This window comes from Periophthalmus magnuspinnatus, chromosome 20 (assembly GCF_009829125.3).
Source record: "Periophthalmus magnuspinnatus isolate fPerMag1 chromosome 20, fPerMag1.2.pri, whole genome shotgun sequence".
Taxonomy (NCBI): Eukaryota; Metazoa; Chordata; class Actinopteri; order Gobiiformes; family Gobiidae; genus Periophthalmus; species Periophthalmus magnuspinnatus.
The window spans coordinates 21,879,811-21,905,556 of NC_047145.1; the positions used below are offsets into that span (position 1 = coordinate 21,879,811).

The following is a 25,746-nucleotide window of genomic DNA, read 5'->3' on the forward strand; positions in this document are numbered from 1 at the left end:
AGACTCATACTCAAACTAGAACTCATCTGAGCAAGAATCAATACAATTATTCTATGTTTTTTTGTCTGTAAAACCCCTCACCACACACTTTATACACTTTTCTCACACAGGCGTTAACATTTTCTCACATTTCTCTCTCGTTTAAACTCTCTCAAAGTTCAAACCTTCGTAGGCGTCTTTGTCGGTGCAGAACGTTTCATCGACGTTGTGGGTTTTGTCGAGGAGAAAACGAATCGCAAACGTACAGCGCTTCAGAGTCACACTGAGATCCAACGTTTATGTAAATTTGTCTGAACACATTCTGTACTGGACAGGAGACACGGCACGGAGGAGACTGATGGACAATGGTCTACAGTCCAACAGCCAATCAGGACGCACGACACAATGGTCTACAGTCCAACAGCCAATCAGGACGCAGGACACAATGCACGTTCAGACGATGTGAAAAAGCGTGAAAAATTGCGCTAAAAAAAAGGAACCACGATATAGCGAGAGACCACTGTATATATAAATGGACGTAGCTAACGTGCTAGCCGCTGCGATCCAAATAGGAAGTGATCATATGTGCACTTCCTGCTCTATCGACTCTGGCTCCAATTCACTTTCTATTGAAAAACTGTGTCCTCTCTCTGTACCTGCTGCTGTCAGACTCGTCATTTTTGTCTTAATTGTTCGTATTAACCCTCTACATGATCCTGGGGTTTTTATTTCGCTATTGTGTCTGTAAATCAAGATATGAACATTAATAACAGACAAATCAGGCGCCTTCTTTCCCCGAGGTCACTCCCGGTAGCGTTAGCAACAGGTTTGATTGACAGCGTTGCCAAGTGGCCGCTCCCCGCTAAACCAGTGGTGTGGGCAGGAAGGGGCTTTACCTTCAACAGCCTCGCTCCAGATTGGCTCTTTGGTTGCTATGATACTCGCGATCACGATTCAAATTATGCAACTCAGCTCCAAATTAGCCGCTATAACCGCTAGCCTGGATTAGCTTCATTTGACTGGAGCTGAACGCTGTGGGTGACGTCCTCTGCTACTACCTCTATACACCACAATATTTCAGACTCATGAAAATAGAGCGCAGTTACCGTAGCAATTAACTACTCAAAACTAAATATTCCATCTTTTTAAGTGGTAAAATAGTGCTCAAAATGGCGGCGATAAACAGGAAGCTGAAACCCCTGAACGCTCACACCCCCACGCGGGAGCCAACATCTGAGCCCCAACAAACTGCCCCGCTCCCGTCTGCAGATCTGGTTTTCATCATCACATGTTGCAACACAAATACACAGAGGACCAATAAGAAGCAAGAAGCGTTTGACTTCTTCTCCGACCGGCAGCTTCACTCTTCTTCATGTGTGGCATTGCGCGGCTGCAGCAGTGAGACCACACGAGCTGGGTCCGAGCCATGATATAGACTTTACAGGTGCACTTTGTAAAAACGCTGGACACGATGGAAGACGTGGGGTTTGGTTTGTGGTTAGAGATAATACGTAGTTTGCATTTGTGAATCTAAACATTTAAAGGTCAATATGGAGGATACTTGGAAGATTTTAAACCGCAAAATCGGCTTTTCAGAATAATTGACAGGGATAAAACAGGAAGGAACCTTTACAATGCCAAAAAAAAAAAAAAAAAACTAAACCAGGACTGAGTCAGGACCATAGACGGTTTAAAGACGTGGACTAAGTGAGTGGAGACTTAGCAACTGTCAATCAAACCTGTTGCTAACGCTAGCGGGAGTGACCTCAGGGAAAGAAGGACCTGATTTGTCTGTTATTAATGTTCATATCTTGATTTACAGACACAATAGTGAAATAAAAACCTCAGCATCATGTAGAGGGTTAATACGAATATTTAAGACCAAAATGACGAGTCTGACAGCAGCAGGTACAGAGAGAGGACACAGTTAAAAAAAAAAAAGAAAAAAAAAAGAAAATTAAATTTAAAAAAAACCAAAAAAAACCCAAGTCAAAATAACAAAAAAAAAATTAACTAAAAAAAAAAAAAAAAACTAAAAATAACAAAAAATAAAAATAACAAAAAAACTAAAAGAAAAAAAAAAATCAACCTCAAAATAACAAAACTAAAAAAATAAAATAAATAATAATAATTAAAAAAAAGAACTCAAAATAATAATAATTAAAAAAATAATAATAATAATAATAAAAAAAAGAAAAAAACCCTCAAAATAACAAAAAAAACAAACAAAAACTCAAAAATAACAAAAAAAAATTAACCCCAGGATCATGTAGAGGGTTAATACGAACATTTAAGACCAAAATGACGAGTCTGACAGCAGCAGGTACAGAGAGAGGGGACAGTTTTTCAATAGAAAGTGAACTGGAGCCAGAGTTGACGGAGCTGGAACGCCGCGGCTAACAGGTTAGCTATGTCCATTTATATAAACAGTCTCTGGTCAGGACTAAACAGGAAATAAACCAGAATGAAGTCAGGACTCAGCTGGGACTTAACCAGGTGTCTCCGCCCACAGCGAGCACTTCACCACGATTTGACTGACAGATACAGTGTAAACACTATCTGACTTTGGGACCAATTAAATATTATGAAGAATAACTAGATTTTTCCACAGACCACAGCATGTCCCTCTTGGGCTCCTGTAGGCGTTTAAAGGGCCCATATTACACTATTTTCTGTTATAATGGTTCCTCATCACAAACATACCTGGATGTTTAACACAAACTCTGCGTATTTAGGCTGAGTTTTTCTCTCAAACTGACAACACTCCTGCTTGTCTCCATGGAGATTTTAAAGCTTTGAAGGAATGTTCCATGGTATATCATTAAACAACTCATATTACACTGTTTTCTGATCTATTTCCTCATCACAAACAGACCTGGAGTTGTGTTTTTTTTTTTGTTTCATTCGCACATGTTTAACAGACAAACCCTGCAGATTTACGCTGAGTTCTTCTCTCAAACTGAAAACACTCTGTTCCACCTTGTGATGTCATTGTGTGGTAATACAGGAAGTGCTTCACTGTGTTTTTAAACTCCATACACCTTCATTTCTAGAATCATTCGGATAATTTCAGACCTGGAATTGGCTATTTCTACTGAACTAAGACGTAAAAGAAGCTTGAAAACTACCACTTCGTGACATCACAAGGTGGAACAGAGCGTTTTAAACTTTGAGTAACTCTTCATTATTAGTCTGTTTACTTTTTCAAACATGTGTGAATGAAACAAAACACAACTCCAGGTCTATTTTTGAGTAGGTAACAGCTTTATAACATGACTTAAACCTCACAAGAGCCAGTTTTGCGTAATTATAGGACCTTTAACTCAATTAATTCAACTAAAAATGTCACTTAAAAACAAGACCGATCTAAAATTACACCACAAAAGCTTCAGACGTTTTCACATGACAAAACCTTTATGTTCCCAACGTCGTCTCCATCCATCTCCGTGGCCCTGGTGTTTATCCGATGCCGGCCTGTTTATAGTACAGCAGTAAACAGTGGACTTGCTAATGGAAGGAAGGGCTCTGTGCTTTCATGTTCCTAACCCATTGTAATTAAAACGTTCCTCTTTATCGTCACTAGAGCTAATTACAGCCTATCTCCTCCGCTAACACAAACATCACAAGAGAATTTACACACTCAAACCGCAAGTCCAAAGTAGGAATAGCGCTTTAACACACAAAATACCAGTGGTGGTGTGAGATGCGAGATGGTTTGGGAATCATTTTTTCCCCATATGGATGTAAATCACGGGGAAATGCAAAGGAGAGGGGCTGACCGCAGGCTTTGGGGACAAGAAATGAGCCATGGAAGACGGGTATGTAAGAAACAGAGCATGAATTACTGTGGGATTGAGATAATCAAACCGAATTATGCAAAAGGAACAGTTTAGGTTGGAGATTTACGAGGCTGGACTACATCTGGTGTGCGGCGTTTTTAGCTAATTCAGTCACAAATATGGACGACAAACTGCGGAAAGTGATGTAAACTGCTGTCAGTGTGAAGTGTTGGTGCTTTTCCAGTTAAATATGTTTAAAAGAAGAAGAAGAATCAAATCAGATGCTCTGGAAATGGTTTGTCTGGGCTTGAGACGAGGGAAAAGTACGACTAGTGTTGGGAAGTAACCAAGAATACGGGCTCAGATTGCAAATTTTGAGTACTTTTTTTGAGTATTCCAGTGCAGTTCTTCTTTCATTTGGCAGTATTCAGATTACAGTTACTTTTCTAAAACCAAAGGAATACATGGAGGTGCTTAATCACAAAACTTAGGCTTCAAATACATATAATTTTCTAAGTGTTTTTATCAATGAAGCGAGTACAAACCATCATTTCATCAGTACCAAAACGGACGAAAACACTCAAATATCACCTTTAGACAGTATACCATCATTTATGCCAAATCTAAGCAGGATTTAATAGGTAATAAAAGATGTAAAAGTCACAAGAGGGAGAGATATTGCTCTTAAAATGAACTTAAAGGACTGAACAGTGATTTCCACACCACGTAGCTTCCACTGAGACCAGCTGTAAACCACAAGCTGCTGTAGAACTGACAGAGGAAAGAGAAAAGAGGCATGTGTGTGTCTGACAGAGGAAGAGAAAAGAGGCATGTGTGTGTCTGACAGAGGAAGAGAAAAGAGGCATGTGTGTGTCTGACAGAGGAAAGAGAAAAGAGGCATGTGTGTGTCCGACACCTGTTCCCACTTTGAGCTCGAGACAGCCGCGGACCAGAGCGCAATTAGGCACGAGATTTGAAGAAGCTGCCGTGGATTTCTTACCTAAATTGACAAAGCTCATCACCATATCCGCGTCATTTAGGAAGGCAGTTTCCTGGAACGTGGCCATGTGCGGACTTTGCGTCGTTCTCATCGGGCTGTACCGGTCCAAAACTCCTTCCACTTGGCTTTTCTCCTCGCTCGATATAGTGTTGTACAAGTCCAACATGAAGAGCGGCGCGGAGTTGAACTTCCCGTGGGACAAATGCGGTCTGGGTCTGTGCGGGAGCCCCAGTATGGATAGAATCTCCTTTTGCATCTCCCGTTTTTCGTGCGTCCTCAGTCTCCTGTGGACAAACCCCGGGTGAACCTCGTTGGTCCCATCCAGAGAGAAGTTGTTCCTCCCGGAGACTGGCACGCTGCAGTAGTACGCGCTCCACCACAGCCCGAGGACGCAGAGCCAGCAGCCTCTCATGGTGACGGCCCAAACGGGGGAAAAGTCCGAGGAATTGAAGCCAAAGTCCGGCTGTTATCTGCGGTGATCAGACGCGAAGAAAGACTCGTGCGTCAAGCCATTTGGAAACCTCCCGTAAACAAGATCTACACAGGAGCGACGCACTTGCTTTCATTTCTTACCCCAGCTGCGCGTTTTTGGCACGTGAGGATGAAACACGTGAAAATGTATCAAACTTTTACCAGTATAAAATCCAGCGGACGCACAGAACTCCTGCGTAAAGAGGCCATTCCTGCTGCGTTTTTGTTTCCTTTTACGCACAGACTCGGGTTTCGTTATTGCCCCTGTTGGTCCAAGTGACGGTCTCCTGCCACTACAGGCTCCACTCAGAGGAATCAGCAGGTTGCAGTCCATAATATGTTGCGTGCGCCGCGTGCGTAAAAGTCCAGAAACCGCCCACTCCGCGCGCAACGACCAGAGGTGGAGCTCACAACTGCCTTAAAAACGGGAACTCTGACATTTCTACGCTTTAGTTGTGGTTAATTTGTGGTTAAATGACAAATATCCGCGCAGTTTAACGTCGTCTCACGAGAATATATGAATATAAATCGCAAAAATGTGGAGTTTAAATGTAATTTGTCTGTTTGGGGGTAAATACAACTGCGTTAAACATAAAAACAGTTGGAGTGAATATGAATTTCCAGTCGCTGAAGGTGTTTAAGTGTCATATCTGTGGAGTTCTCCGTCTGTAAAGGGTCTGGTCACTTCAGCTCAATGTCCAAACAGTTTGACCGCTCCGTGTTTCCTCAGTTGAGGCACGACCCCTGACGATGGACTCGAAAATAGCAGCGGATTCCAGCGGTGGATGAAGTACTCAGGTATTTAAGTGAAAGTATCACATGAACAAATCTACTGAAGTAAAAGTATTAAAGTACCTGTTTAAAAATATACTTTAGGAGTAAAAAGTAAAAGTATTTCACACAAGTGCTGTTCATTTATAGAGATATATTTTGGTCACAGTAACATAATGAATCAATGTTTTAATTTTTGTTATGAATTTTGTGTATTTATTTTTGCTGAAGCTTAAACTTTAGTCAGGATGTTTCCACGAACATGGTAAAAATAACCCCTCAAATCAGATGAAAAGTACTTTTCAGTCCCGTAAAAAATGTAGTGGGGTAGAAAGTACAGATACTGCTCAAGTAAAAGTAAAAAGCATCCACTGTAAAATGTACTTAAGTAAAGTACAGATACCTGGAAATTCAAATTATGTAAAGTAAAAATCCATCCATTACTTAGACAATGGAAACACTAAACAAGTTCAACTGTTTGACAGGATTTGTCAATGAAAAATAATACAAATTCAAAATTAAGCATCAATATGTAAATAAGAGTTTTTATATGAGCAGAGGGCTGGTGTACGTTTGTATTATCCTGGTTCAGTCCTGGTTTAGTCCTGATTTAGTCCTGATTTAGTCCTGATTTAATCCTGATTTAGCCCCGGTTTAGCCCCGGTTTAGTCCTCATTTAATCCTGGTTTAGTCCTGGTTTAGTTCTGGTTCAGTCCTGGTTCAGTCCCGGTTTAGTCCCAGTTTAGACCCGGTTCAGTCCTGGCTTATACTTGTTTATTCTAAATCTCTTCGGGACAGATTCATTTGTTTGTGAATGGGACTCTTTCAGTATCGATTCCTGCTCAGATGAGTATCTAGTTTCGATACTAGTTTCAGTATTGGTTCATATCTGTTTCTTTGATCCTTTTCACAGCTTCAGTCCAGATTTCATTTCCGTCCCAGTTCAGTCCCATGTTTCTGTGACTGTGTGAGCTAAACCAGGATATATAAAACTCCCACTATCAAAATTCTTTCGTTCTTTTTTCTTTTCGTCTTTCTTTCTCGAGGCCTGACCTTTGTTATGTCTTTTCGTCTCTTTCTTCCTCTCTGACCTGTTGTCTCTTCTTCTTCCTCTCTGACCTGTGTTATGTCTCTGTCTCTGAAGTCGATGGTCTGATAAACTCTTGAGGTGGTGTATTTGCTCCACCGCGGCGTCTGCTCCGACTCTTTATCTTATCTGTGAGTGAAGAGTGAGGAGCAGCATCAAAGCCCCGCATACCAAGGGCCCTACACCCTCCACCCGGCACCTCCACCCTGCACCCAGCACCCTCCACCATCAACCAACGGCTCTGCACCATCAACCATCCACCCTGCATCCTCAACCCTTCACCCTGCACCCAACACCCTCCATAATCAACCAACGGCCCTGCACCATCAACCATCCACCCTGCACCCTCCACTGTCTATCCTACACTCCCTATTTTCTAACCTGCACCCTCAATCCTCCATCATCCACCAATGGCTCTGCACCATCAACCATCCACCCTGCACCCTGCACTGTCTATTCTCCACTCCCTATTCTCTAACCTGCACCCTCAATCCTCCACTGTCTATCCTCCATCCTCCACTGTCTATCCTCCACCTTGCACCCTCTACCTTCCACCCTCCACTGTCTATCCACCACCTTGCACCCTCTACCCTCCACTGTCTACCCTCCACCCTCCACTGTCTATCCTCCACCCTCTACTGTCTATCCACCACTCTGCCCCCTGCACCCTCCACCTCTACCCTCAATCCTCCACCTTGCGCCCAGCACACTCCATCATCAACCAACTGCCCTGCACCCTCCACCATCAACCATCCACCCTGCCCACTCCACTGTCTATTCTCCAACCTGCACCACACAACCTCCTCTCTGCCCCCTGCACCCTCTACCCTCCACCTCTCCCCATCCAGCATCCACCCTGCACCATAATTCCACCTCTGGAATTGCCCAACTCTACTGAACTAAAGGTAAAATGTAGCTGAAAACCACCACTTGATGACATCACAAGGTGGAACGTCGCATTTTGAGCTTTGGAGATGTAACAGACTAATAATAAAGTGTTACTCAAACATGTGTGAATGAAACAAAACACAACTCCAGGTCTATTTTTGATGCGGTAACAAAATTATAACATGTCTTAAACCTCACAAGAGTCAATTTTGCGTAATATTGGACCTTAAATAGACATTAAAAAAAAAACAACAGTGTGGAACATTTCCGTCGTCCTTGCTTTTATGGGTTGTTCTAATAGAATACTCCGCACACCGGCCTGTCTATAGATGTACTTCTACCGTAACAATTCAAGCATCTGACAGAAGCACTACGCTCACAGAACCAATTCATTTCCTCTTTTTAGTTTAACTTGGACCACAATCCCCCATTTATTTGAGTAAGAGCTCGCGTCTGATTTACAGTTATGCTTATGCAGCGAGCCTCGGTCTGTAGCATTTGAAATATTTCTTTCCTTGTTTTAATCCCACCAAAAAAGTAGATTGAGTTTCTTTATTACCCTGAGATCTCCTGCTTCCTGTCTTCTGGCGTTCGCGTCAAACCTCGGGCAGGTCTTTGGGGTTGGGAAGAAACGTGAAATTTGAAGCAGCTCTGTAACAAACAGCGTTGAAGACATGTTTAAACATTACACAGGTCAGCGGCGGCGCTTGTCGTGCTAAATAAATGTACAAGGAATTTGCTGCTCCACACCAGGCAAACCAATTTAAGATTTAAAGGGCCGGTATTAAACTACTCTCTGATTCTGTGTTTCCTCGTCACAGAGCTGGAGTTGTGTGTTTTTTTTTTGTTTCATTCACACATGTTTAACACACAAACCCTGCAGATTTAGGCTGAGTTCTTGTCTCAAACTGGAAACGCTCTGTTCCACCTTGTGATGTCATCATGTGGTGATACAGGAAGTGCTCCACTGTGTTTTTAAACTCCACGCACCTTCATTTCTAGAATCATTTGGATCATTTCAGCTCTGGAATTATCACCACTTATCTCGACTGAATTAAAGGAAAAAGGAGCTGTTATCTTAAAATAAACTACCACTTCATGACATCACAAGGTGGAACAGAGCGTTTTAAGGTTTGACTAATAATAAAGTGTTACTCAAACATGTGTGAATCAAACAAAACACAGCTCCAGGTGTGAGGTTTTGAGGAGGTAACAGCATTAGAACATGACTTAAAGCTCACAAGAGTCAGTTTTGCGTAATATAGGACCTGAATCTCATCACTATGGAACATTTCAGGTGTCCATGGAGATGTTATGATTTTGCCTGGAATGTGTCACAGTATGGCGTTAATCTTAATCATTCACTTCATTTATTTAATTCATTTCGAGCACATTTGTTCCTGTAGAAGCTCAAAAAGGAGTGGAAGGAAAAAAACGTATTAAATCTCACTTCTATCTTCCATTAGAACATAAATTAAATGCTTTGTTTAAACTTCCCATTCAGCTGAAAAAAGAGAAAAAATACATATATATATACACAGACATACATACATAAATTAATCATAATCGATCTTTTTATTATTGGTGGTTTTCAGATACTAGAATGTGGTGGTGTTATACTTCCAGATGGGGACAAGAGACAGTTTTTAAATTCACAAATGTTAAACCTGACGAGTTCTTTCAGCGACTAAACTCAAAACGTCCCTGTGTTACAAAATATATCTCCATTTTAACAGTATTCATTTGATCTTTTCCCATCGGTGTTAAATATAATAAGTCGTGATGTCATCTGAAACCCAGTAATTAACTCACAGGTGTTTCTCTTGCGGAGACGCTGGGAACGAGACGGGTCAAGTGTCTCGCCCAAGGACACGACGACAGCGAGAGAGCGGAATTCGAACTACCAACCTTCAGATCAACGGATAAACACTGCCGCCCTATAGATACAGTAGTTTTAATGCCAGACTGTTAAACTCTCTGGAGCAATAACATCTCCTTTTAAAATCCACAAGTTTTAATTAAAATGTGTGTGAAACAAAACACGAACATTACAATAATTTCAATGTATACGCAATATATCGGCACTACTACGATTACGCAGTTTTAACACGCTGTCTATTCAGTTTTACGTGATGGTAAAACTAGCTAAAACTTTGTAATTACTTTCGTTTTCTACATTCATTCTCTCCCCTTCTGTCGCTTTAGGGCAGGAAACACGAGGGGCCTGAGAACTGAAATGTCAAACTTATCGCTACAAGGCAAAAGTGTGAACCGATCTGCCATTACGTCACTCATTAGTTATATATTTTACTTTATGAAACATTTCCGGAGCACTCAAACTGGTATTAGACAATTTACTGATGCCACAAATGTAAAAAGGGGGCGCTAGAGTACATTTTTGATCTCCTTAAGGGAATTTATCTTCTGCATTTGACCCAATGTTACTCCACATCTTGAGGTTTGAGCCACAGGACCACAGACTGTTTAAAGAAGTGGATTAAGTGAGTGCGACGTCACCGACCGCGTTCAGCTCATCGAGGCTAGCAGTTATTAGCAGTTTCATATTTGGAATTCCGACCGTGAGTATCATAGCAACCAAAGAGCCAATCAGGAGCGAGGCTGTTGAAGTTAAAGTCCATTCCTGTCCGCACCGCTGGTTTATCAGGGAGCGGGCGCTTAGGAACACTGAAAAATAAACTCAAAATAATTAAAAAAAAAAATAAAAAAAATCTCAAAAAAAAAAAAAAAAAAAAAAAAACACCTCAAAATAACAAAAAAAATAAAATAAAGAAAATAAAATAAAAAATAAACCCTCATAATAACAAAAAAATACAAATTAAAAGAAACAAAATAAAAAAAACAACTCAAAACAACTAAAACAAAAAAAACTTAAAATAACAAAAAATAAAGAAAATAAACTAAAAAAAACCAAACTCAAAATAAAAAAGTAAAAAATTACTTAAAAACTCCCCCTAAAAAAAAAAACAAAAACAAAAAAAAACAAACTCAAAATAAAAAAAAAATAATAATAAAAAAAAAAAAAAAAAAAAAAAGTAAATTAAAAAAAAAATGAACCCCAGGATCACGTAGAGGGTTAATACAAACATTTAAGACCAAAATGACGAGTCTGACAGCAGCAGGTACAGAGAGAGGACAGTTTTTCAATAGAAAGTGAATTGGAGCCAGAGTTGGCGCAGGAAGCGCGCACATGATCACTTCCTGTTTGGACCGCGCGGCTAGCATGTTAGCTACATCCATTTATATAAACAGTCTATGGTCAGCAGCACTATTGTTGCTACAGCTTTTTCAGATTTTATTACATTTTTTTTGCATTATGGTTCTGTCCACGAATAAAAAATATTAAAACTTTGCTCAACTACATTAAAATTGTTACATTATGTGTCATCAAACTGGTCATTTTATTTCTCTTTGTCTCTTTATGTGACTTTGCCTTCCTTATACGGCCTCTCCTCATGACGTCATCCGCTCCTGAAACCGCTGCCGCTGTTGTCGCCGCTACTGCCGCCGCTACCACTGCCACGCACCTCATTCCAAAACAGGGAAGAGGAAGCCCGACTGAAACATTAACCAAACACTTATCCATGTGCTTTGACTCACTTCCCTGGCAGCGGAGGGCAGGTGGTGTGTTGTGGAAGCTCAGGGAGGAGTCCGCAGCATTAAACAGCGGTGTGTGTCCTGTCATCACACTGTCTAGACGGACAACTCCTCAAACTCATGAGGTCCTCGTCTGGCTCTGGACTATCTCTCCCCTGTGCACAAAATACGACAACGCAGCAGAAAGAGTGAAAAAATAAATAAATAAATGCAAAATAATCAAGGTAAAACGTTTGATCAGTGTTGTCATGTCGTTTCCTCGTCGCAAACAGACCTGGAGCTGTGGTTTTTGTTTCATTCACACATGTTTAACACACAAACAAACCTGCATATTTAGTTCTTCTCTTAAACTGAAAACACTCTGTTCCACCTTGTGATGTCATCATGTGGTAATACAGGACTCCACACACCTTCACTAGAATAATTTGGATCATTTCAGACCTGGAATTGCAAATCTTTACTGAACAAAAGGTAAAAAAAAAAAAAAAAAAAAGGAGCTGTTAACTTGAAAACTACCTTTTTAGTTTCATTTTTCACACAGACCTTGAGTGAACAAATACAAAGAGCGTCACAGATTAAATAAATGCAATAAAAAGTAAAAAACAAAACAAGCACAGAAAAAAATAAAATAATAAAATAAAAAAAATAAAATAAAAGGTATAAGACACACACACAAAAAAACACAAACATATAAAATAAAATAAATAAAAATAAAATAAATAAAATAAAATATAAAAAAAATATAAATAAAATATAAAAAAAATAAAATATAAAAAATATATACAAATAAAATATAAAAATGTAAAATAAAAATAAAGGGAAGGGGTTGGCTTCTTGGAATACCTAATCTTCTCTTCTTTCATAAAGGACATAATCTCATTAATCCACTGAGGGCAAAAACTACCACTTGATGACATCACAAGGTGGAACAGAGCATTTTGAGCTTTGGAGGTGTAACAGACTAATGATAAAGTGTTACTCTAACATGTGTGAATGAAACAAAACACAACTCCAGGTCTGTTTTTGATGATTATAACATGATTTAAAGATCACATAATGCAGGAGCTTTAAGTATGAAATAAATAATCAAGTTAAAATCCATGTTCCCAAAATCAACTTCACCACAGTAATATTAGAGCACATTTGTTACTTTGACCTGTTATTTTTGGTTCCCTTTCTCCTTTCAGTGGGATCTTTTAGAAGCAACTACACGGCGGCAGAAAGGTCAAAGGAAAATCACGTAAAAAAATAAAGCTTGTGTGCATTTGGGGAGGTGAGTTTCCAAACAGAAGGACCGCCCACACCTGGCACACATCAGAGAAAAAAGCTGATCCTCCAAAACAGAGGAGGAGTTACAGCAGGGTCACAGTCACACGTGCCCCGGGAAAGACTGGGTTTCAACGACGGGACTTAGAAAAACAGCCACACTCTTCATATGTGTGTGAGGAGAATCTGAAACTCAAGAAGAAGAAGAAGAAGAAGAAGCTGGAGGAGGAAAGACGCTGCTGACGTTTACAGAAAGAAGGTGTTTATAGCATAGACTGTATATATAAATGGACATAGCTAACCTGCTAACCGCCGCTTTACAAACAGGAAGTGATCATGTGCGCGCTTCCTGCTCCATCGACTCTGGCTCCAATTCACTTTCTATTGAAAAACTGGCACACCTCTCTCTGTATCTGCTGCTGTCAGATTCGTCATTTTGCTCTTAAATGTTCATATTAACTCGCTCCACGTGATCCTGGGGTTTTTATTTCACTATTGTGTCTGTAAATCAAATCAACAGACAAATCAGGCGCCTTCTTTCCCCCGAGGTCGCTCCTGTTAGCGTTAGCAACAGGTTTGATTGACAGCGTTGCTAAACCAGCGGTGCGGACAGGAAGGGGCGTTACCTTCAACAGCCTCGCTTTGGATTGGCTCTTTGGTTGCTGTGATACTTGTGGTCAGAATTCAGCTCCAAATTCGCCGCTATAACCGCTCTGGCCTCGATGAGCGTCATTTGACTGAAGCCGAACGCTGTGGGTGACGTCACACTCACTTAGTCCACTTTTTTTATACAGTCTGTGGTTTAGAAATGCAAAAAGAAAACATATATAGATCTGTAATACGTGACAAAACAAAATTCTATTACAAATAACTTGAGCTGATGTTTAAAGGCCCGTATTATTTCTAAAGTTGTTTCCTCGTCACAAACAGACCTGGAGTTGTGTTTTTTTTGTTTCATTCACACATGTTTAACACACAAACCCTGCAAATTTAGTCCTCTGAGTTCTTCTCTCAAACTGAAAACACCCTGTTCCACCTTGTGATGTCATCATGTGGTAATACAGGAAGTGCTCCACTGTGTTTTTAAACTGCACACATCCTTCATTTCTAGAATCATTTGGATCATTTCAGTCCTGGAATTGCCACTTATTTCGACTGAACTAAAGGTAAAAGGAGCTGTTAACTTGAAAACTACCACTTCGTGACATCACAAGGTGGAACGGAGCATTTTGAGCTTTGGTGATGTACAGACTAATAATAAAGTTACTCCAGGTCTGTTTTTGAGGAGGTAACAGAATTATAACACGACTTAAACCTCACAAGAGTCAGTTTTGCGTAATATAGAAACTTTAAAAACATTTATACAAGATTAAACAGAAAAAGCAACATTTTTTCTTTCGTTTGCAAATGAAACAGAACCAGCAGAGGAGCCTTTTCATTAAACACAGAGAAAGAAATTCTGCTTTAAATGGTTTGTGACAGAGCTCGGTTTAAGAGTTAGCTTTAATATCCATCTGCGCATTATTACTACCACCAAAAGAATTGCAAAAATGGATCACTGACATATTAGCATGCACTTAGCCTTGACTCGTTCGCTGGTAATGTAATCTCCAGATCCAAACTGTTCTCGTAACAAAACTATGTCATAATTACATGTTTTTTAGCAAAGCGCACAAGGCCGCTTTGTGGAGACAGTCCATTAGAATATCATTATCATAAATGAAAAACAATCTGTCCTGGAATCTGAGCCCTAAGAGAAGGTTCCTCCTCGTCCGGCTCCAGAACTGAACCGGGACGCTCCGGCTACGCTCTCCAACGGGACGACGGGGAGGCCGCGGTCCACCTCAAACTGCATCGCCTGAACACAAAACAGTTTAGTTATTATTATTATTATTAAGTTAGAAAAGATGTTAATGTGCTCGTCTTTAGCAGTGGAGGAACAAGTACTCAGTGTAGATACTTAAGTTAAAGATACAGGTACTGGAGCAAAAAAAATACTCAAGTAAAAGTAAAAACAGCAAAAAAAATCTACTTACGTAAAAATATGAAAGTACTTGTTTAAAAAATATACTTAAGGAGTAAAAAGTAAAAGTATTTTGTGCAGATTTGGAGTCTTTTAACCTCCCAGGACCTGGCGAACAAACAAATTTTGGGTCTAGGCCACAGTGCAAATTTTTAGAAGAATAGAAATGCAAAAATGTTCAATTTAGAATATTTTTTAAGAGTTTAGAATGTTCATGTTTTGTAAAGGAACGTGTCTTCCTGCACCAGTTTTTGCAAATCATTATTTAAATGTTCTATCACAATAATTAAAACATAGAATGAATGTCCTCATATGTGGACATCATTTTTATCATAATGTAAAAAGATAATTATTTATTTTTACACTGATCAGGTCCAATCAGCCCAAACAACAAAGAGAAATTAATAAAGCCACACAAGAGCTCAGGTCTCAGGAGGATAAAAGTGTAAATGTAGTGACTTTAAAAACAATTTTGCTGAATTTTGTTCAACAGAAACAACCGAATCTATGTTTTTATTTGTATATTTTTCTTTTGCTCATATTATGATCGTGTTAAAAATAAACCCTCAGCCTTTTCAGCAGCAACACAATAAAAAACACTTTTACACTTTTTCAGTCCCGTTCAAAAATGTAGTGGAGTAGAAAGTACAGATGCAGCTCTCAAATGTACTGAAGTAAAAGTAAAATGTACCCACTTTAAAAAGTACTTAAGTCCAGATACCTAAAGAGTTTACTTAAGTATTGTGCTTTACTACTTTTACTTCATTACATTCCTCCACTGATCCTTAGTAGTGGTACAATCGTCTTATTTTGTCACCGTCTTTAAACTTTAACTAGAAAACTCCTTGTTTAGTTGTGTAAAAAGTTGGCAAATCTCAACAAATCCTCACAAAATGAGTTTAGAAGGCTTTACAGTTTTACTTTTTATGGTTTTGTCTGAATTATTCCAGTGTAATTACAGACTGTGGCCAAATCCTCAAGTGTTAAAACAGTCTCACATGATTAAGTTTATTATTCTTATAAATGATCTGTATTATCTACTCGTCTAAATACTTTTTTCATACATTATATAAATCTAATATGTCTGCACCTGGGTGAAGGTCGGTGCGTCGTAGCAGCTGTAGACGGCGGAGGCTCGGTCGGCTCTCAGACACTGCTGAGGGAAGGAGCTGATCTGTTCAGCCAACTGCAGCGCCACCTCCAGGGCTGTGGAGGAAACACACACAGGTGCAGGAAATCACATAACACAAACAGATACAGATTTAACAAAAAAAAAGTGATAATATTGCGTATGTATCATGTATAAGAGAATATATATTTGTACAAAGCTGCAAAAGGAGGTAATAAAACATTTTCTGGTTAATGTTCATGTGTACACAGTGGTTTTCCATATATATTTTTTTTAAATCAAGTATTGAAGTCATCTGCAGTTATAGAAGTTAGTTTAATTGCATTTTTTCCCCCTTTTTAAACCCCACACCTCCCACCTTTTTACCCCGAGATCCCCTTTTGATGGGCATTTATAAGAAGAAAAAAAAATACACAATAAGGATTAAAAAATATACAAATAGTAACAATACAGTGTAATATAAACAAACAAACAAATAAATAAAATCATGCCTAACAGCTGGGCCTGGTCAGGACCTGGACAGGAAAACGCTGAGATTTCCAGGTGCCACAGGGGGGCGCCAGTGGCAAAAACTGTTGTTGTGTCTTTAGGCAAGACACTTCACTCACATTGCCAAGTATGAATGTGGTGTGTGTGTGTGTGTGTGTGTGTGTTGGTGGTGGCTGAAGGGGTCAGTGGTGCAGACTGACTGCCTCATTTCTCTCAGTCTGTCCCAGGGCAGCTGCAACCGGCAGAGTGTGGAGTGAATGACTAATGCACGAAATTCTAAAGTTTTTGTTTATTGTTGTTATTATTATTATGTATTTATTTTTATTTTTCCATTGACATCATTATTACGACTTTTACAGTCGTTCTTTCTTTACTTTGACAACTGCCATTCCCTCACTTTTGTAAATCCACTTAATGTTCCTTTCCCACTTGTAAATATGAACTCTGTAAATATTACAGTTTGCAAAATAAATAAAAAAAGTAAAGTGACTTGAGCGTCTGGAAAAGTGATGTATAAGACTGATGCATTATTATATTACTGCCCAAGGACACAACAAAAGCTGGAATCACACCGGCAACCGGTGGGTCTGGTTTAAAGTCCAGTTACACTTTTTTGTTTTGTTTTTTATTTTATTTTGTTTTATTTTATTTTTTTATTTTATTTTTATTTTATTTTATTTTTATTTTTTATTTTATTTTATCTTTCTTTTTTATCTTATTTTTTATTTTATCTTTCTTTTTTATTTTTCTTTCTTTTTTATTTTTTAATTTTTCTTTTTCTTTTTTTATTTTCTTTTTCTTTCATTTTCTTTCTTTTTCTTTTTTTTTTTCTTCATTTCTGTATTTTGAGCACATGTATCGGGTTCACTTAAAGCACATTTCACAAATTAATCCTTATATAAGTTGGAAGAAGAAAACGTATTAAAACATAAAACATAAATTAAATGCTTTGTTTAAACTTCCACTTAAACAGGAGCTTACAGACACTTTAACCCTGTAGCGTCGGACGCTCTCGCCGCCGTTAGACTCGCGGTTGTGGACTTTCCATCACCGTAACTCCTCAACCAATTGTGCTTCATGTAAATTCAAACGGCGTCTCAAAGCAGAGGCATGAGGCTCTTTAAATATGTTACTGTCATTACGGTAATGAGCTTATGTCGCCCTCGAAGACGACCAATCAGAGCGCAGGAGCCGCCGTGATTCTCCCAGTCAGTTATTTGATACGTCAAAGGAAAAATACAGATGGATAGAGGTGTAAAAAAAGGCAAAAGTACATGCTGATACTTCATTTAACATGATTTTTATGGTTAAAAAAAGAAAAAAAAGTCTATGTGAGCTATAACGGTCTATAATGTGCTCAGTCCTTAAAGGGTTAAACACATTTCTGTTTGCAAAAAATATATATATTATTGATAATTCTTTGTGTCCACGCTGCTCATCTCTACACAACAGTACAGCACATGACAAGAAACGATTTAACAACCTTAAGTTTCCATGAACTCTTTGGAATAGGGCGACAGTGGCTCAGTTGGTAGAGCGTTTGTCCACTGACCCACAGGTTGGCGGTGCGATTCAAGTGACTTCAAGGTGGAAAAGCGCTAAATAAAAACATGACTATTTACCATTTACTTTACTCTAACGACTTTCAGACAAATAAATATGTATTGTTACTCATATTATTCAAAAAGACACAAGTAAAACTGATCACAACCGGTAATTGTTGCAAATTTTTACGCCAAAATCTCACACATGGGAATGATTTTTTACACATTAAACAATATAAGGGAGGCTAGACGTTTATATAACAGGAAATGCCCCATTGAAACACCTGCATAACTTACTACATCTTGGCAAACGTCTTGAATGAAAAAGAAATTAATGACGACACAACCTGAAGCAATGTGTTGAAGCCAAAAACTGAAAATTATTGGAGTACATTTGACGCGTCTGATCCAAACTACTGCAGTAAACATTTTAAAACGCCTGTGTTAAAGTAATGGTTCTACCTTGTCCATCTGGGACCACTCTGTTTGCCAGTCCATAGGCGAGAGCTTCGTGCGCTCCAACGGGACGTCCGGTCAGGATCAGGTCTAGGGCCCGAGACAAACCAATGAGACGAGGAAGACGGACTGTGCCTCCATCGATCAGAGGGACGCCTATGAAAGATATGAGAGAATACACAATAGTTATTCATAAAACACATGTACTCATTTAGACAATTAATGAGACTTTTCCCACACAATTATGGTTCACTAACACGGCAAGGAAAGTTTATTTGTACAGCACAATTTAGCTTTACAGAATAACAAAGACATTAAAATCACAATACAACTAATCAAAACATAAAATATCATCATAAAATTTATATTAAAAGAGAAGAGGTGGAATCAAACTCTTTCAGTCACATTCACAGATAAACAGAACAGAGTCTGGATTTAAACTTTGTCAAAGTCGAGGCCTGAGTCGCATCTTCAGGAAGAAGAAGAATGTTCCAGGTTTAAACTGAACAAAACTAAAACACTGATTCAACATGTTTAGTACTTGTTTAGTCCTGGTTTAGTTTTGTTTTCTTCCTGGTTTAGTCCCGGTTTAGTCTTGATTTAGCCCTGGTTTAGTCCATGTTTACTCCTGGTTTACTCCTGGTTTAGCCCTGGTTTAGTCCTGGTTTAGTCCTGGTTTAGTTTAGTTTTTTTCCTGGTTTATTCCATGTTTAGTCCTGGTTTACTCCTGGTTTAGTCTTGATTTAGTCCTGGTTTAGTCCGTGGTTTGGTCCTGGTTTGGTCCTGACCCTGAGCACACCATTAACTCCTCAAATTGTGAGATGGTTCAAATGGCACTAACATGTGGGAGATGTGTTTGGCCACGGAGAGAAAAAAACTAAAATGACTCAGGCTGAGTTCACTCTTAGACGTGGCAAACAGAAACTGTAAACAAACAGGTGTGTTAGCTTCAGTGTCATTTGCTCCTCCTTCAGACAGATATAAGGCCGTGTCCAGCAGAAATCTGACCACAACTGAAGACGAGCAGCCAAACGTCTTCACTCTAAAACTTTTGTCCAGTTACAGAATTGAATTTTTCTTTTGCTATGGATCATAACAGGACGACTGAAGGATTACACAGACATCAGTTCAAGAAAGGTTCATATCTCTCCTGTGCATGGACCTTTTTGGTAACGATACCTGCTCAAACGAGTATATAAGTCGATTAGTGTCTGATTTTAACAACCCGAGTCACAACTGATGTTAGTGGGGATACTTTGATTTATGTATAAAGTTGATTTTTTGACCTGTTTTTGTGTCATTTATACCATCGTGTTATTAATCTGGTTTGTATGGGCACTTCATTTTGTTACAACTTGTACTTGGAAAACTACGGGGTTGATATGTTGTGTGCAGTGAAACTATATCTAAAATCTTCAGATGGCATAGCTAACGTGCTAGCCGCTGTGCTCCAAACAGGAAGTGATCATGTGCGCGTTTCCTGCTCCATCGACTCCAGCTCCAATTCACTTTCTATTGAAAAACTGTGTCCTCTCTCTCTGTACCTGCTGTTGTCAGACTCATTTTGATCTTAAATGTTCGTATTAACCCGCTCTACATGATCCTGGGGTTTTTATTTCACTATTGTGTCTGTAAATCAAGATATGAACATTAATAACAGACAAATCAGGTCCTTCTTTCCCAGAGGTCGCTCCCGTTAGCGTTAGCAACAGATTTGATTGACAGCGTTGCTAAGCGCTCGCTCCCCGCTAAACCAGTGGTGTGGTGCAGGAAGGGGCGTTAACTTCAACATCCTCACTTTGTATTGGCTCTTTGGTTGCTATGATACTCGTGATCGGAATTCCAAACATGAAACTCAGCTCCAAAGTCGCCGCTTTAACCGCTCTAGCCTCGACGAGCTTCTTTTGACTGAAGCCGAACGCTGTGGGTCACGTCACACTTGTTTACACAGTCCATGTCAGTCAGTAAAACCATATCTAAACTCTTCAGTGTGCGATTTGTAAAGGCAGTAGTCGGAGTATTACACAGGTGCAAACGGGGAGGCTGTGAAATGTAACTTACTTTCACATAAATTAAACCAGGAGAGGTGTGATGGGGGCTGTAGGCCGCAGTGCCAGCGAACAGCACTGGGTTACTTAATCTGTGTGAAAACATTTAGAAACACTTAATGCACTCCCAACATTAATCTCAGTTAGAGCTGTCAGGGGAGCTACCCTCGCTCCGCAGCTCCGAGCCGGCTCTGTACCTCCTTCATCTCGAGTTTACACCAAACACAAACGGTAGAAACATTTGCGTTTGTACATAAGTTTTTCAGCTCTATAAATCGGGAAATGATCATAGAAAAATAACAGAGATGTGCCATATCGCTTTTCTAATGGGTGATCTGCTACCTGCTTGTCTCCATGGAAATGTTAAAGCTTTGACGGAATATTCCACGGTATATCATTAAAGAGGACATATTACGCTGTTTTCTGACCAGTTTCCTCGTCACAAACAGACCTGGAGTTGTGTTTTGTTACATTCACACATGTTTAACACAAACAAACCTGCAGATTTAGGCTGAGTTCTTCTCTCAAACTGAAAACGCTCTGTTCCACCTTGTGATGTCATCGTGTGGTAATACAGGAAGTGCTCAGCTGTGTTTTTAAACTCCACACGCCTTCATTTCTAGAATCATTTAGATCATTTCAGCTCTGGAGTCGCCACTTATCTCTACTGAAATAAAAGATAAAACGTAGCTGTTAACTTGAAAACTACCACTCTGTGACATCACAAGGTGGAACGGAGCATTTTGAGCTTTGGAGAATGAAACAAAACACAACTCCAGGTCTGTTTTTGAGAAGAAAACAGCATTAGAACATGACTTAAAGCTCACGAGAGTCAGGTTTGCGTAGTATGGAACCTTTAACTTTATTCTTTACTAAATAATTCCATATATTCGATGTAAATAAAATGTAAAAAGTCGTAAAAAAACATTGATTGAGATGGTGTGTCCATGTAAACGCTAACCATGCAAGCAGTCTACATTAAAATGACCGATCCGAAGTGACTTTAAAACCACCCTGAGTAAAATCCAAAACAGAAACCTCTCTCTGAAGCGCGCGGCCTAAGCTTCTGGCATCTGTCCTAATTTCTACAGAGCAGCCGCTGGTACTGGATCCTGGACTCCCTAATTCCTGTGAGCGGCTGATTCCTCCTGACCGCCCCTTATTGAGAGCACATGTTTTCGGACATGTTTTCATAACCCCAAATCATCATGTGAGTCGGGTTTTTTTTCACCTCCGCGCTCCCTGGTCCTGTGGGGAGCACTGGAAACACTAAGATCCCATTCATCCTACTCTCTTTCTCAAATAAATTAAACTGGAATACATGGAATACCAGTGTGAAACCATTCGGGACACTCAGTTAGCACATGTGGGAATCTGACGGCGAGAGCTACGAGGCCGGGATTGAGGAGGAGGGAAACAGTAACTGGAATGTTCCACAGTACGGCGTCGCACTTTTCGATGTTGCGTTTATTCAATTACAAGAGGTTTATTGGTAAAAAAATCCACTGGAAACATGCATTTTTACTGAGACGTAGGTCAAAGTTCACGTTTTTGGGGTCCAGAAGGATTGACAAAAAGACTGAAATATGAAACAACAAACTAAAATAAGAATCAAACTGCGAGGTTAGCTGTTTTTACGCAGAATAAAACAGGAGATTTTGTTGTTTGTGGAGGAAATTACGGAGCGTGCATCGTGTTGTGCGTCCTGACTGGCTAAAGGACTGTAGACCATTGTCCATCAGTCTCCTCCGTGTCGTGTCTCCATAAACGTTGGATCACAGTGTGACTCTGAAGTGCTGTACGTTTTGCAATTTGTTTTCTCCACCGACAAAACCCACAATGTCGATGAAACGTTCTGCACCGACAAAGACGCCTACGAAGGTTTGAACTTTGAGAGAGTTTAAACGAGAGAGAAATGTGAGAAAATGTTAACGCCTGTGTGAGAAAAGTGTATAAAGTGTGTGGTGAGGGGTTTTACAGACAAAAACATAGAGAATAATTGTAAAAAATAAAGCTGATACTTCACAGATTTCGTGTATTGTGGGTTATTTTTTAGAACGTAACGAGGGACCACTGTACTTCAAAAGTTACAGTATTCGTAGTTTGAGAATAGACTCTGTGGAAGTATTAATTTTATTTGTGTAGTGTTTAACATCAGTCTGATCTTTAAACATCCATATCCTTAAATCAAATGCTAATATCCACCATTATTTAAAGGTGTATTGTGTAACTTTTCTGCTCGCCTCCATGTAGATGTTATTGTGCAGTTTGTCAACAAAAACAGGAGGTAGTGACACACAGAGACACTTGATTCTATTTGATAACGAGTGACCTCTCGGTTCTTCTGAGTGGGGTGTCCTCTCCACAGATCTGACCTGTAACATGCTGGCACTGCTGGTCTCTGTGGAGATTGGTGAGTTTTAATGCCGTACAGTGGAGCATTCTTGGCCAAGCAACAACATTTCCACGGAGATAAGCAAGTAACGTAAATTACAGAGTGGAGCTTTGCAGACGTCACCTGAATCCCTCTAATTAAACAGTGACACACACATCTCTGAAGCACAGGTGTGAGGGGGGGGGGTGTGTGTGTGTAGGTGTGAGTGTGGGGGTGTGTGTGTGTGTGTGTGGGGGGGGTGTATGTGAGTGTGTATGTGAGTGTGTATTTATTAATTAAGATAAGATCTGCCTTCATTAGTCCCACAGTGGGGAAATTCCAATGTTGCACCGCACAGTTAAAGAACAGAAGGAAAATGGCACATGCAATAAAACAAGATAATAGATAAATAGCTTAAATAATTTTAAAAATAGACTTAAAAATAAACTAAAAATAGACTATTATGTGTGTATGTATTTATGTGTGTGCGTCTGTGAGTGTGTATGTGACAGTGTGTGTATGTGTGAGTGTATTTATGTGTGTGTGTGTATGTGACAGTGGGGGTGTGTGTGTGTGTGTATGTGAGAGTCTGTGTTTGTGTATGTGAGTGTGTAGGGGTGTATTTGTGTGTGTATATTTATGAGTGTGTGTGTGTATGAGTGTGTGTATTTGTGAGTGTGTGTATATGTGACTGTGTGTGTGTGTGTATGTGAGAGTCTGTGTTTGTGTATGTGAGTGTGTATGAGTGCATTGGGGTGTGTGTGTGTATGTGAGAGTGTATATTTATATGAGTGTGTGTGTCTGAGTGTGTGTATGTATCGGAGCATGTATATTTATATGAGTGTGTGTGTGTATTTATGTGAGTGTGTATATGTATGCATGTGTGTTTATGTGTTTATGTATGTATTTGAGTGTGTGAGCATGTGTGTGTGTGTATATATTTATGTGTGTGTGTGTACGTGTGTATATATTTATGTGTGTGTGTGTACGTGTGTATATATTTATGTGTGTGTGTATGTGTATATATTTATGTGTGTGTGTGATACTGATAGTCCTGTCACGATGACACATTTTGAAGTTCGACGTTCGATATATCGCTGAAGTAAATATAGACAATAAACAATAATATTAAAACTCATTTATACGTCCCCAGGGTCAGATTTAAACCACAAAAACTATTATAAATCTACAATATTGTTAAAACTCATGAGCTGCAATAAATAAACCGCAGAATGAAACACTTTAGTCGTTAGTTTACATCTGTAATGAGCCATAAAAGTGATTAATTCAACCTTCTACAGTTCAAATCATGTGTAGTTTCCCAGTAGTGCGAAGTAAAAGTACACACGATGAATACTGACCCCAAAAAATACAGTTCCAGCTTCATGTACAGAACGAGAAGTCGATATAGTGATAATCGAGACAGATACAGAGCAGAGTTCAGACAAAGCAGCTCTGTGTGTTTGAACAATACGCCCACGTGTAGCACATCGACCAGGGCGTTTACACACGACTCTGAACGCTCCCGTCGCACAAGAACACGCTCTTTTCTACACTGTCCTATCAACATGTTTAAGTCACATCTGAATATTCTGCAAATGTTTTGTTTTGAAAAAAGGACTTGACAGTATTTGCAAAGAAACAAACAAAAAATAAGAACTTTTTTTCAATTTTAATCGCATTTTATTTCTTCTTATTTAAATTACTGAAGACAGCTTTCGATTTGAATTTCAAACTTAAAAATTTACTTTTATTCGGTACAATTTAAAACAAAAATAGTCCATTTTTTTCCTCCAGCGCCTGAAACTTTGCGCGAACACAATTTGAACATTGTCTAGAGACGATTTGACGATAAATTTCATCTTGATATAAAGTGAATTGGAGCCGGAACGCTATAAATTGAAAAATGATCATAGAAAAATAACTGTTAAAGGTGTACAACATACTACTATACCATTGCCTGCTTGTCTCCATGGAGATTTTAAAGCTTTGACGGAATATTCCACTGTATATCATTAAAGGGCCCATGTTACACTATTGTCTGATCTGTTTCCTCGTCACAAACAGACCCGGTGTTGTGTTTTTTTGTTTCATTCACACACGTTTAACACAAACAAATCTGCATATTTAGGAGTTCTTCTCTCAAACGGAAAACGCTCTGTTGCACCTTGTGATGTCATCATGTGGTCATACAGGAAGTGCTCCGCTGTGTTTTTAAACTCCACACACCTTCATTTCTAGAATCGTTTGGATGATTTCAGCTCTGGAATTTATCATCTCTACTGATCTAAAGGTAAAAGGAGCTTGAAAACTACCACTTCATGACATCACGAGGTGCAACAGAGCATTTTGAGCGATGAAATAAACGCGCGAATGAAACAAAACACAACTCTGGGTCTGTTTTTGAGGAGGTAACAACATTTTAACACGATTTAAAACCTCACAACAGTCAATATAGAACATTTAAACGTGCTATATAAATAAAATCTTTATTTACATATTTAGACAGCAAATTTCCTTCATATTCCACATTAACACAACACTGGCGCTGTGCTAGTGACACAGGTCCGTTTGTTTTACTACTACACAAAACACCGTGCAGCAGGGGCCACACACACATCCAAACCAAACAATGGGCTGATTAGATAGAACAGAGAGCTCCATCCAGCCACTGTTGATATTGGACAAAAAATAAATACAAAAAATAGTGAAATGTGAAGTTTGGGAGTAAAGCAGTAGATTAGATTAAAAACAGCTTGTTTGACCTCCTGCGTGTGCCTGTCTATTGTGCTACTGTTGGCACCATCACTATCAGTTACCGGAAGGC

The 25,746-nt window shown here is 39.3% G+C and overlaps 2 protein-coding genes and 1 long non-coding RNA gene across 3 annotated transcripts in view; all 3 read right to left on the bottom strand.

Annotated features, from left to right (window-relative positions):
- The window catches only part of bmp6 (bone morphogenetic protein 6), a 105,740-nt gene extending 100,203 nt beyond the window's left edge, over nucleotides 1-5,537 (bottom strand). The window contains exon 1 of the mRNA XM_033985724.2: nucleotides 4,759-5,537. Coding sequence (XP_033841615.1) covers nucleotides 4,759-5,170 — 412 coding nt within the window. The 5' untranslated portion in view covers nucleotides 5,171-5,537. The remainder of the gene's footprint in view (nucleotides 1-4,758) is intronic.
- Nucleotides 5,538-7,168: 1,631 nt separating this feature from the next.
- Nucleotides 7,169-12,014, bottom strand: LOC129457247 (uncharacterized). Its single transcript, XR_008649159.1, has 3 exons — nucleotides 11,594-12,014; nucleotides 8,535-8,626; nucleotides 7,169-7,216 (listed from the first exon to the last, which is right to left on the bottom strand). It is a non-coding gene; the product is annotated as an uncharacterized LOC129457247 (long non-coding RNA).
- A 2,175-nt stretch (nucleotides 12,015-14,189) lies between these two features.
- The window catches only part of zgc:101569 (uncharacterized protein LOC449822 homolog), a 38,241-nt gene continuing 26,684 nt past the window's right edge, over nucleotides 14,190-25,746 (bottom strand). Inside the window, exons 5-7 of the mRNA XM_033985730.2 lie at nucleotides 18,504-18,653; nucleotides 15,970-16,085; nucleotides 14,190-14,714 (exon numbers count right to left, since the gene is read on the bottom strand). Of these exons, the coding sequence (XP_033841621.1) occupies nucleotides 14,607-14,714; nucleotides 15,970-16,085; nucleotides 18,504-18,653 (374 nt within the window). The 3' untranslated portion in view covers nucleotides 14,190-14,606. The remainder of the gene's footprint in view (nucleotides 14,715-15,969; nucleotides 16,086-18,503; nucleotides 18,654-25,746) is intronic.